At 43.5% G+C, this 13,233-nt stretch overlaps 1 protein-coding gene across 3 annotated transcripts in view; it reads left to right on the forward strand.

Annotated features, from left to right (window-relative positions):
• SLC12A7 (solute carrier family 12 member 7) overlaps nucleotides 1-12,359 on the forward strand; it is a 919,795-nt gene extending 907,436 nt beyond the window's left edge. For all 3 annotated transcript variants that reach the window (XM_073630658.1, XM_073630657.1, XM_073630659.1), the window contains exon 24: nucleotides 12,000-12,359. In XM_073630658.1, coding sequence (XP_073486759.1) covers nucleotides 12,000-12,091 — 92 coding nt within the window. In that variant the 3' untranslated portion in view covers nucleotides 12,092-12,359. The remainder of the gene's footprint in view (nucleotides 1-11,999) is intronic.
• Nucleotides 12,360-13,233: the final 874 nt, after the last annotated feature.

Consider the following 13,233-nt stretch of genomic DNA (forward strand, 5'->3'; position numbering starts at 1 on the left):
ACCTACCTACCTTGATCCTATTATCACCACATACATTCGCTTGACAGATACCGTAGCGCAGGGTTACCCATGATTCCTTAATAAACCACATGGGCTATTTAAAAATGCCCAAACCCAGTAAGACTTTCCCAGTTTGTGTGCTTTTAGAGCCTGTCCTGTATGCTCGCTGGAATCACCCCAAAAAAACGTTTTGCCCCTTCGAAGCATTTTGCCCTGGAATATCCTGTTGGGTATGCAATTATTTTAGTAAATATAAACTGCTAAAATACATTTTCTCATAAGTAGTATATAGCAGCCTTATGACTTCTATCAGTGTCTAGTTAAAGCTTGTAGAAGGAGTTTTCATTCTAGTCTGACTGTCCTATGAGGCTGCAGGACCCCTGACCCTCTGCTGGACAGGTGCTGATAGGCCCTGTGCCAATCACATGCACCCCCCTCAAGAAAACAAAAACTCTCTAGCAATACACATCAATCTGAACAGATTGACTCCTTATTGGAAGATGGATTGACAGTGGAAGAAAGGTAGGATCAGAGAAGATGGGATCAAACAGCCTTTTTACACAATGCAGAGGATTAACCCCTTAGGTCCCACAGTGCGCATAAATAGCATACTTTACTGCATATATAGACTGATTATATTGTTGTGTGTTTTATAACACTTTAACAAGACCTTGACAGTTTCTCTGGAAAATAATCCTGTGTTCAAGGACCCAGTGTACAAGAGGTTAGAAACCCTCTTTAACCACTTACAGACCGGAAGATTTACTACCTTAACCACTTGCCGACAGCCGCACGACTATATACGTCGGCAGAATGGCACGGGCAGGCAAAAGGACTTACAGGTATGTCCTTGCCTGCCCGCGGGTGGGGGGTCCGATCGGACCCCCCCCCCCGGTGCCTGCAGCGGTCGGCAAATTTCCCCCGGCGATCGGTGGTGAGGGGGAGGCCATCCATTTGTGGCCCCCCCCTCTCGATCGCTCCCAGCCAATGGGATCATTTCCCTGCCTCTGTATTGTACACAGAGGCAGAGGAAATGATGTCATCTCTCCTCGGCTCGGTATTTTCCGTTCCGGGCCGAGGAGAGAAGACTGTAATGTGAGTGCACCAACACACTACACACACAGTAGAACATGCCAGGCACACAAAACACCCCGATCCCCCCCCGATCCCCCCCCAATCACCCCCCCCCCCCGTCACAAACTGACACCAAGCAGGTTTTTTTTTTTTTTTTTTTTTTCTGATTACTGTATTGGTGTCAGTTTGTGACAGTTACAGTGTTAGGGCAGTGAGTGTTAGGCCCCCTTTAGGTCTAGGATACCCCCCTAACCCCCCCTAATAAAGTTTTAACCCCTTGATCACCCCCCGTCACCAGTGTCGCTAAGCGATCATTTTTCTGATCGCTGTATTAGTGTCGCTGGTGACGCTAGTTAGGGACGTAAATATTTAGGTTCGCCGTCAGCGTTTTATAGCGACAGGGACCCCCATATACTATCTAATAAATGTTTTAACCCCTTGATTGCCCCCTAGTTAACCCTTTCACCACTGATCACCGTATAACCGTTACGGGTGACGCTGGTTAGTTCGTTTATTTTTTATAGTGTCAGGGCACCCGCCGTTTATTACCGAATAAAGGTTTAGCCCCCTGATCGCCCGGCGGTGATATGCGTCGCCCCAGGCAGCGTCAGATTAGCGCCAGTACCGCTAACACCCACGCACGCAGCATACGCCTCCCTTAGTGGTATAGTATCTGATCGGATCAATATCTGATCCGTTCAGATCTATACTAGCGTCCCCAGCAGTTTAGGGTTCCCAAAAACGCAGTGTTAGCGGGATCAGCCCAGATACCTGCTAGCACCAGCGTTTTGCCCCTCCGCCCGGCCCAGCCCAGCCCACCCAAGTGCAGTATCGATCGATCACTGTCACTTACAAAACACTAAACGCATAACTGCAGCGTTCGCAGAGTCAGGCCTGATCCCTGCGATCGCTAACAGTTTTTTTGGTAGCGTTTTGGTGAACTGGCAAGCACCAGCCCCAGGCAGCGTCAGGTTAGTGCCAGTAGCGCTAACACCCACGCACGCACCGTACACCTCCCTTAGTGGTATAGTATCTGAACTGATCAATATCTGATCTGATCCGATCAGATCTTTACTGGCGTCCCCAGCAGTTTAGGGTTCCCAAAAACGCAGTGTTAGTGGGATCAGCCCAGATACCTGCTAGCACCTGCGTTTTGCCCCTCCGCCCGGCCCAGCCCAGCCCACCCAAGTGCAGTATCGATTGATCACTGACACTTACAAAACACTAAACGCATAACTGCAGCGTTCGCAGAGTCAGGCCTGATCCCTGCGATCGTTAACAGTTTTTTTGGTAGCGTTTTGGTGAACTGGCAAGCGCCAGCGGCCTAGTACACCCCGGTCGTAGTCAAACCAGCACTGCAGTAACACTTGGTGACGTGGCGAGTCCCATAAGTGCAGTTCAAGCTGGTGAGGTGGCAAGCACAAATAGTGTCCCGCTGCCACCAAAAAGACAAACACAGGCCCGTCGTGCCCATAATGCCCTTCCTGCTGCATTCGCCAATCCTAATTGGGAACCCACCACTTCTGCAGCGCCCGTACTTCCCCCATTCACATCCCCAACCAAATGCAGTCGGCTGCATGAGAGGCATTTTCTTTATGTCCTCCCGAGTACCCCTACCCAATGAACCCCCCCAAAAAAGATGTTGTGTCTGCAGCAAACGCGGATATAGGCGTGACACCCGCTATTATTGTCCCTCCTGTCAATCCTGGTCTTTGCATTGGTGAATGTTTTGAACGCTACGATTCACTAGTTGAGCATTAGCGTAGGGTACAGCATTGCACAGACTAGGACACACTTTCACAGGGTCTCCCAAGATGCCATCGCATTTTGAGAGACCCGAACCTGGAACCGGTTACAGTTATAAAAGTTACAGTTACAAAAAAAGTGTAAAAAAAAAAAAAATAACACAAACAAAAATATAAAATAAAAAATAATAGTTGTCGTTTTATTGTTCTCTCTCTATTCTCTCTCTCTCTATTCTCTCTATTGTTCTGCTCTTTTTTACTGTATTCTATTCTGCAATGTTTTATTGTTATTATGTTTTATCGTGTTTGCTTTTCAGGTATGCAATTTTTTATACTTTACCGTTTACTGTGCTTTATTGTTAACCATTTTTTTGTCTTCAGGTACACCATTCACGACTTTGAGTGGTTATACCAGAATGACGCTTGCAGGTTTAGGTATCATCTTGGTATCATTCTTTTCAGCCAGCGGTCGGCTTTCATGTAAAAGCAATCCTAGCGGCTAATTAGCCTCTAGACTGCTTTTACAAGCAGTGGGAGAGAATGCCCCCCCCCACCGTCTTCCGTGTTTTTCTCTGGCTCTCCTGTCTCAACAGGGAACCTGAGAATGCAGCTGGTGATTCAGCCAGCTGACCATAGAGCTGATCAGAGACCAGAGTGGCTCCAAACATCTCTATGGCCTAAGAAACCGGAAGCTACGAGCATTTTATGACTTAGATTTCGCCGGATGTAAATAGCGCCATTGGGAAATTGGGGAAGCATTTTATCACACCGATCTTGGTGTGGTCAGATGCTTTGAGGGCAGAGGAGAAATCTAGGGTCTAATAGACCCCAATTTTTTCAAAAAAGAGTACCTGTCACTACCTATTGCTATCATAGGGGATATTTATATTCCCTGAGATAACAATAAAAATTATAAAAAAAAAAAAAAAATGAAAGGAACAGTTTTAAAATAAGATAAAAAAGCAAAAAAATAATAAAGAAAAAAAAAAAAAAAGCACCCCTGTCCCCCCTGCTCTCGCGCTAAGGCGAACGCAAGCGTCGGTCTGGCGTCAAATGTAAACAGCAATTGCACCATGCATGTGAGGTATCACCGCGACGGTCAGATCGAGGGCAGTAATTTTAGCAGTAGACCTCCTCTGTAAATCTAAAGTGGTAACCTGTAAAGGCTTTTAAAGGCTTTTAAAAATGTATTTATTTTGTTGCCACTGCACGTTTGTGCGCAATTGTAAAGCATGTCATGTTTGGTATCCATGTACTCGGCCTAAGATCATCTTTTTTATTTCATCAAACATTTGGGCAATATAGTGTGTTTTAGTGCATTAAAATGTAAAAAAGTGTGTTTTTTCCCCAAAAAATGCGTTTGAAAAATCGCTGTGCAAATACTGTGTGAAAAAAAAAATTAAACACCCACCATTTTAATCTGTAGGGCATTTGCTTTAAAAAAATATATAATGTGTGGGGGTTCAAAGTAATTTTCTTGCAAGAAAAAATAATTTTTTCATGTAATCAAAAAGTGTCAGAAAGGGCTTTGTCTTCAAGTGGTTAGAAGAGTGGGTGATGTGTGACATAAGCTTCTAAATGTTGTGCATAAAATGCCAGGACAGTTCAAACCCCCCCCAAATGACCCCATTTTGGAAAGTAGACACCCCAAGCTATTTGCTGAGAGGCATGTCGAGTCCATGGAATATTTTATATTGTGACACAAGTTGCGGGAAAGAGACAAATTTTTTTTTTTTTTGCACAAAGTTGTCACTAAATGATATATTGCTCGAACATGCCATGGGAATATGTGAAATTACACCCCAAAATACATTCTGTTGCTTCTCCTGAGTACGGGGATACCACATGTGTGAGACTTTTTGGGAGCCTAGCCGCGTATGGGACCCCGAAAACCAAGCACCGCCTTCAGGCTTTCTAAGGGCGTAAATTTTTGATTTCACTCTTCACTGCCTATCACAGTCTCGGAGGCCATGGAATGCCCAGGTGGCACAAAACCCCCCCAAATGACCCCATTTTGGAAAGTAGACACCCAAAGCTATTTGCTGAGCGGTATAGTGAGTATTTTGCAGACCTCACTTTTTGTCACAAAGTTTTGAAAATTAAAAAAAGAAAAAAAAAATTTTTTTTTTGTCTTTCTTCATTTTCAAAAACAAATGAGAGCTGCAAAATACTCACCATGCCTCTCAGCAAATAGCTTGGGGTGTCTACTTTCCAAAATGGGGTCATTTGGGGGGGGTTTGTGCCACCTGGGCATTCCATGACCTCCGAAACTGTGATAGGCAGTGAAGAGTGAAATCAAAAATTTACGCCCTTAGAAATCCTGAAGGCGGTGATTGGTTTTCGGGGTCCCGTACGCGGCTAGGCTCCTAAAAAGTCCCACACATGTGGTATCCCGGTACTCAAGAGAAGCAGCAGAATGTATTTTGGGGTGCAATTCCACATATGCCCATGACCTGTGTGAGCAATATATCATTTAGTGACAACTTTGTGCAAAAAATAAATAAATAAATAAATTGTCACTTTCCCGCAACTTGTGTCAAAATATAAAATATTGCATGGACTCAACATGCCTCTCAGCAAATAGCTTGGGGTGTCTACTTTCCAAAATGGGGTCATTTGGGGGGTTTGTGCCATCTGGGCATTTTATGGCCTTCAAAACTGTGATAGGTAGTGAGGAGTAAAATCAAAAATGTACGCCCTTAGAAATCCTGAAGGCAGTGATTGGTTTTCGGGGCCCCGTATGCGGCTAGGCTCCCAAAAAGTCCCACACATGTGGTATCCCCATACTCAGGAGAAGCAGCTAAATGTATTTTGGGGTGCAATTCCACATATGCCCATGGCCTGTGTGAGCAATATATCATTTAGTGACAACTTTTTGTAATTTTTTTTTTTTTTTTGTCATTATTCAATCACTTGGGACAAAAAAAATGAATATTCTATGGGCTCAACATGCCTCTCAGCAATTTCCTTGGGGTGTCTACTTTCCAAAATGGGGTCATTTGTGGGGTTTTTGTACTGCCCTGCCATTTTAGCACCTCAAGAAACGACATAGGCAGTCATAAATTAAAGGCTGTGTAAATTCCAGAAAATGTACCCTAGTTTGTAGGCGCTATAACTTTTGCGCAAACCAATAAATATACACTTATTGACATTTTTTTTACCAAAGACATGTGGCCAAATACATTTTGGCCTAAATGTATGACTAAAATTGAGTTTATTGGATTTTTTTTAGAACAAAAAGTAGAAAATATCATTTTTTTTCAAAATTTTCGGTCTTTTTCCGTGTATAGCGCAAAAAATAAAAACGGCAGAGGTGATCAAATACCATCAAAAGAAAGCTCTATTTGTGGGAAGAAAAGGACGCAAATTTCATTTGGTTACAGCATTGCATGACCGCGCAATTAGCAGTTAAAGCGACGCAGTGCCAAATTGTAAAAAGTGCTCTGGTCAGGAAGGGGGTAAATCCTTCCGGGGCTGCAGTGGTTAATGACCAGGCCATTTTTTGCGATACGACACTGCGTCGTTTTAACTGGCAATTGTGCGGTCATGCGACGCTGTACCCAAACAAAATTGACTTTTTTTTTTTTTTTTTCCACAAATAGAGCTTTCTTTTGGTGGTATTTGATCACCTCTGCAGTTTTTATTTTTTGCGCTATGAACAAAAAAGAGCAACAATTTAAAAAAAAAAAAAAAAATTTTTTACTTTTGTTATAATATATAATTCTTCATCAATTTAGGCCAATATGTATTCTTCTACATATTTTTGGTAATAAAAATCACAATAAGCGTATATTGATTGGTCTGTGCAAAAGTTATAGCGTCTACAAAATAGGGGATAGCTTTATGGCATTTTTATTATTACTTTTTTACTAGTAATGGCGGCGATCTGTGATTATTAGCGGGACTGCAAAATTGCGACGGACAGATCGGACACTTTTTTTTGGGACCATTGACATTTATACAGCGATCAGTGCTATAAAAATGCACTGATTACTGTGTAAATATCACTCGCAGGGAAGGGGTTAACACTAGGGGAGCGATCAAGGGGTTACATGTGTTCGCTGGGAGGTGTTTCTAACTGTGGGGGGATGGGAGTGACTGGAGGAGGAGAGAGATCGCTGTTCCTAATCATTAGGAACAGCAGATCTCTCTCTCCTCCTTCAGAACAGGGATCTGTCTGTTTACATTGACAGATCCCCATTCTGTCTCTTTCCCACGATCGCGGGTGGCTGGCAGACATCACAGCCTCCGGCCATGTGCATTGCGTCCCCCACCGCGCAGCGGGCGCGCACTCTTAAAGGAGCCAACATACACCTACATCGATTTGCAGGAACGAGCCGACCTGCCGCAGTATAATGACAGCGGCTGGTCGGCAAGTGGTTAAGGCTACAACTAATAAGCAGGAATCAGAAATTGTGTCACTTAAAGAGAAGCAGACTTGATTCCCATCTGAGCAGATCAGAAAGTCCCAGCCTTGTATGCTGTCCAGATCCCAGGCCTGGAAATTTGGTAGGTGGACTTTCTCAGTCTTCAATGCCTGAATCGGAGGAAATGGGCTATCCACCCAGAGGTGTTCCAAGCCTAGATGGAGAATGCTGGATGTGGATCTTCTGGCATGGCATGGCTGTTGAAACCTAGGTTCTGAGGGACAGGGATCAGATTTGGCCAGCTCTACAGGCCCAAAGCTTAAATTTACAGGTGCAGCTCGGAGCTCCTCTGAGTCCTCTTGCATGATAAACCGCTAGGAGTGCAGACAAGGATGGAGCTCATTTCTGCTCCAGACATCTAGTGAAAAAGAAAAATGCCCTGGAAGTCGCTTATCTCTGCAAATCAATGTAAAAAGAGTGTATGACAGCCTCAGCCTAGGCTCCAACCAGGCCATGCCCCCATGCTTCAGGGGTGGAATAAAACACGTGGGGGTGTGGCCTGGTTGGAGCCCAGGTTGAGGCTCTCATACACTCTTTCACAGGGATTTGCATAGATGTGCAACTTCCAGGACTTATTTTCTTTTTTACTATGCTCCTAAGGGTTAGGACAACTCACAAAATGTAAAACTACTACTACTTTGTGTGGTGTGAGACTAGGAAATTCCATTTAAGGAAATACGCATCCAGCATCTGACCTTGAGTACTATCAAGTGGCAAATTTTTGGCCTCTTGTTCCTTATACAAGTTCTTTGTGCTGGGTGTTATGCACATTGCTCCCCCTGTGACTCAGTGGAAGCTTACCTTGGTTCTCTCAGCTATTCACAGACTGCATTTCGAACCCATTTGGGATATTTCCTTGTTTGAAAAGGTGGCTTTTATGCAGTTTTATCCTTTAAAGTATCTCTCCTAGTGTTTCACAAGAACAAGGTTGTTTGACAAGGGGGTTCATCTTTTTACCTCAATCTGGACATTGTTTTTCCTTCCCTATATCCTGCTCTGAAACATACCAAGGGGTTTTTTTCTCCACTGTATCCATGTGGTACGCTCTGCGAGGAGACTCTTACTTTCAACTACAGCATCTCTTTGATAATTGGATAAGCTTTTTTTCCTTCCCAAAGGCTCCCTGGTTCTCACTCTACCATTGCTAAGTGGATTAGATAAGTCATCTGTCAGGAGCACCTAGTGCTAGCCTTCTCCCTGTCTTTGTCCACCTGCAGGGTGATTGATGTGGTCTGACATCTGTTATAAGCAAGCCAAGCGCTCAGTCTCCTGCTTGTGATAAAGAGTGATACGTGTATTGTTCCTGATCAAGCTCCCTGTCTGTCTGACTTGCTCTGCTAGATTGGATTTCCCTGTGTATGACCTTGGATCGGATAATTGGACTATTCCCTGAACTTGGCCTGCCTTTTTACCTGGACTGTCATAGAACCACCCTGCCTGTCTGCCAACCGCAAGTACCGGTTTGCTTTGCTCAGTTCGCACCTGCCCTGGTGTGGTAGCCAGGCACTATATCATTGTGTAGAAGTCCTAGGGGCAACCGAGTACCGGTAACCTGCAGAGATTGCGACCGCCGGCCACACGCATCGGGTCCCCCGCCACGCATCAGGTCCCCCACCTTGCCTTATTGGAAAGGGGGCAGCTATAGCTGAAGCACACAGTAGCCAGCTCTAGTGTCTGACCATCTGCGTTGGGGTAGACATGGCATCATTATTCAAGCCTGTATAATAAAATGGAAAGGATTCCTTCTTTTCCGGCTCGCGTACATATACTGCGGCACAATGGCATCGCTGTGCGAAACCCCGTATATATACGGGGTTCCTTTAAGAGCCGCCAGAGGGTGCGCGCGCGGGACCCGATGCCCTTGGCGTAAAAGCACAAATCCCTGTGCTGTCAGAGGAGAGGAGTTTGTTCCTAGTAAGTAAGAACAGTGAAATGTCTCCTCTCCTACTCGGTCCTATCCCCATACAGTTAGAACACACATTTAACCCCTTGATCGCCCCCTAGTGTTAACCCCTTCCCTACCAGTGTAATTTACACAGTAATCTGTGCATTTTTATAGCACTGATCGCTGTATAAATGTCAGTGGTCCCAAAAATGTGTCAAAAGTGTCCGATCTGTCCACCGCAATACCGCTAAAAATCACAGATCACCGCAATTACTAGTAAAAATAATAAAAATGCGATAAATCTTTCCCATAGTTTGTAGACGCTATAACTTTTTAGTGGGAAAAAAAATGGCAAAAACCTAGCATATACAATTGCGACACAAGTCATATTGTAAAATGCAATATGGCTACCTGGAGGTGTTCTGTACACCCCCCCAAAACATTTCCTGCTTGTGTAATTGGCTCACTGATTTTCCTGGAAGTCTGCACTAAGATACAAGTCAGATATCAGTCATCCCCCGCAACAAAAATTGTTTTGTTGAGATGCACCCAATAGGAAATCGCGTTCCTCATTAGAACCCTGCAGGTGCAGCAGCTGCTTCATTAGGAAACCACTCCCATTAGACTCACTTACCATATTGATACAGACAAACGCACAGTGATTGTCACGTACCTTCAGGTAGAGCCTGACGAGCAGAGGAAGGCCTCTCGTACAGCCCCATTTCAGGGACCACTGAGGTTGCAACAGTGGCCACGAGAGCACAGTGAGGTAGGAGTACCTGCGATGTTCTCCATAGCAGGTGAGCAGGTAAAGCAGCGGTAGTAGAGCTACGGGGTATGGCTATGGTTTCAGGGGTGCTGTAGGTGCAGGTAGGTTTCAGGTGCCGGGGTACTGCGGATGCAAGTACGTAGAGGCTGTAGCAAGTAGAGGAGACTGGTGCAGAGTCAGACAAGCCAGGTTATACACGGAAGATCAGGTACATTAGAGACATCAGGCAAAGAATGGTCATAGTTCAGGCAGAGGTTTGGCAACAGAGATACAAGCAGATAAAGGAGAATCAAAGTCAAGCAAGCCGGGGTTTAGGAGTGGAGAGAATCAGAGTAGTCAGGAAGCCAGGTCACAAGCAGATCAAAGGCAGGTACAGGATACAGGCGAAAGCTGCAGATCAGGCAGCAAGGCCCTAGTGCAGGGATATGCAATTAGCGGACCTCCAGCTGTTGCAGAACTACAAGTCCCATGAGGCATAGCAAGACTCTTAACAGCCACAAGCATGACACCCAGAGGCAGAGGCATGATGGGACCTGTAGATTTGCAACAGCTGGAGGTCCGCTAATTGCATATCCCTGCCCTAGTGCATCTGCCATCCTTATGTATGGCAATTTGGGCGCCAGTGCTTTGCGCGATCGCGCAGACATGCCTGTCAGGAAGGGTATCTTTGGAATTGTGTCCATGCTTGTGCAGTGGCCTCTGCCTTTGCACATCCGCTGAGCTATGGCCAGCATGTCGATGACGGTGATTTCTTTAGAATAACAAAAGGTGGGACTCTGCAATAAAGTTTGTTAAAATCCTTGTAATGTACGTAAATCACCAAGAGGGAAATGTTTTTCTCTCACATAAGTTCCAATTTCCTAAGATTGGGGTATTGCTGCCATCGTTGGAGGGTTGGACAGGTCACTGCTGAGAGAGAGACTAGAATGTGATAAAGCTGCCAAGCATCCAACTACATCCTGACCAGAGTGCCATTGGTATGAAGTTTGTTGCTGAAGGCACTGTGTGGCAATTCATCAGAGATCCATAAGGGCTTGTTTTAAAACTTATGTACTGCCAGTAAAAGAATATTTTAATAACTTGAATGTATCCAGCCTGGGTACAGGTATACTTTAAGTCCAAGTAAATGTCATGCACTGAAGGATATACATAATTACAAAATATAAAGCATAAAAAAGGGCTTGTGCAATAAGGATTATGGCTAAAACCAGAAAAACATACTATACATCCTTTTTGTGTTGCTTCAGAAGACATTTTACTAGTATGTGATGACCCATATTAGATATTGATGGTGGAAGTAAGTAGCCATTAGATAGAATGGCTATAGCAGGTAAAAAAAATAAATAAAAAATTCAAGAGCCTCATGCTTGACACTAATGCCAAGTACACACGTACGGACTTTCCGGCAGAAAAGGTCTGACGGAACAAATCCGTCGGACATTCTGATTGTGTGTGGGCTTCATCTGACCTTTTCTGTTGAAAAATCTGACGGACCTTAGAAGTAGAACATGTTTCAAATCTTTCCAACGGACTCGATTACCATCGTAAAAAAAAATGTTCGTCTGTATGCTAGTCCGATGGACCGAAAACAACGTAAGGGCAGCTATTGGCTACTAGCTATTGAACTTCCTTTTCTAGTAAGGTCGTACGTCATACCGTTCAAAACTATCAGACTTTGGTGGGATCGTGTGTAGGCAAGTCCGTTTCGTCAGAACTCAATTGAAAAGTCCTTCAGAGTTCAGTCCGACGAGAAGTCTGCTCGTGTGTACGCGGCATAACAGCACAACCTGGTAGCAAGGTCAGGAGGACTGTTTAGTATAGTTACACAAGTAAAGATAAATAGATAGTGTTACAGGAATTACACTTTTTTGAAGTTCTGGAAAGCTGTTCTAGAGATCAGCATAACATTTTTAAAGTGTCAAAGAAATTTTAAACCCTTCAAAACACAATTATTTGTAATACAAGCCTATTTTTCTTTGTATATTTTCTATAGTTTTGAATTTTGCCTGTTTTTCAAAAGTGTTCCATATTTTGCTTCCAAAGACCAATTGACTTTAATCTATTTCTCTTTGGAATGGTTTACCTTAACACATGGTCAGATATGGAGTTCTTAGAGGTTTTGACAGAAGGTTTAAACAGAGTGCTTCTTGTACGTGGCGGCGGTAGAGAAGTAATCACCATTTACTCTTAAGAATCCAAGAAGAAATTTACATATGAAAAGCACACTGAATAGGAAAAACAAAGACTGCAAACATTATTTGTTTCTAAATACTTGAAATGGTATACCACATTTGGTATATTTTTGGTTTAAACTTTCTAATAGTATTTTTCTGCATTTCTCTATTTTATTATAAATCACATAATTTCTTATAAGTATGTAATACATTTTACAGCATGTGAATAGGACAAAGTGATTATGTTTTAGAAAATGTAACTAAATAAACTTTGTAAATACCAAATTGCATTTGAAAACTCCTGCACTATAGAAACAATATGATTTAAACTGAATTATGTTGTATTCACTAACCCTAAAATTTTAACATTTTAGCACTTTGTATGGTTAAAATCTTCCATATATGGGTCCTAGTGGGTGTGTGAATCTTCTTAAAGTGGAGTTCCACCCACTTTTACAACTCTTAAGCATCCCTCACTAAACTGTGCACTGTAAACAAATTGGATATTTTTTTATTTTTTTTCTCAGCACCTACTGTATATCTGCTGTATTCATTTTTCACTTCCTCCTCCCTGACCATGGCCCATCACATCATTTCCTGTTTGCAATGCCTTCTGGGAAGGGGCGGCAACTTCCTCTGACACTGCCGTTGCTATGGAAACCTGACCTGAAACCTATTACACTGCTTGTGCTGCACTGAGCATGTGCGAGATCTGCAAGGATGAGATCCAGGAAAAAATACAGTCTGGCTTCAGATGCCCACACTTAAGATGGCCACGGCCTGCTGTAAGTTTATAAAATAACAAACTACTGCTATAAACTAACAAAACAGACCTTAGTTTACAGACTAACTTTACTAGAATACATTAAGCTTGTGTATTATAGGGGTATTTTTAATTAAAAACTATAATTTCAGCTGGAACACCACTTTAAAGTGGAAGTAAATCCTCCTATTGGTTTCAGCCAAGGAAGCTGACATCTTGGCCTCTGTTTAATCCACAACTGCCATGATGCTGCACGTGTGATCAGTTATGATACCAGCCATTGGATGGTTTGACAGTTTGGTTGAGAGCACAACCAATGTGACAGTTACATTGCTGGCATGTGCAGGGATTGTAACGATTTTTCGAAAATTAAATTGATGGGTTTTCTTCCACTTT

This window comes from Aquarana catesbeiana, linkage group LG05, assembly GCF_042186555.1.
Source record: "Aquarana catesbeiana isolate 2022-GZ linkage group LG05, ASM4218655v1, whole genome shotgun sequence".
NCBI lineage: Eukaryota > Metazoa > Chordata > Amphibia > Anura > Ranidae > Aquarana > Aquarana catesbeiana.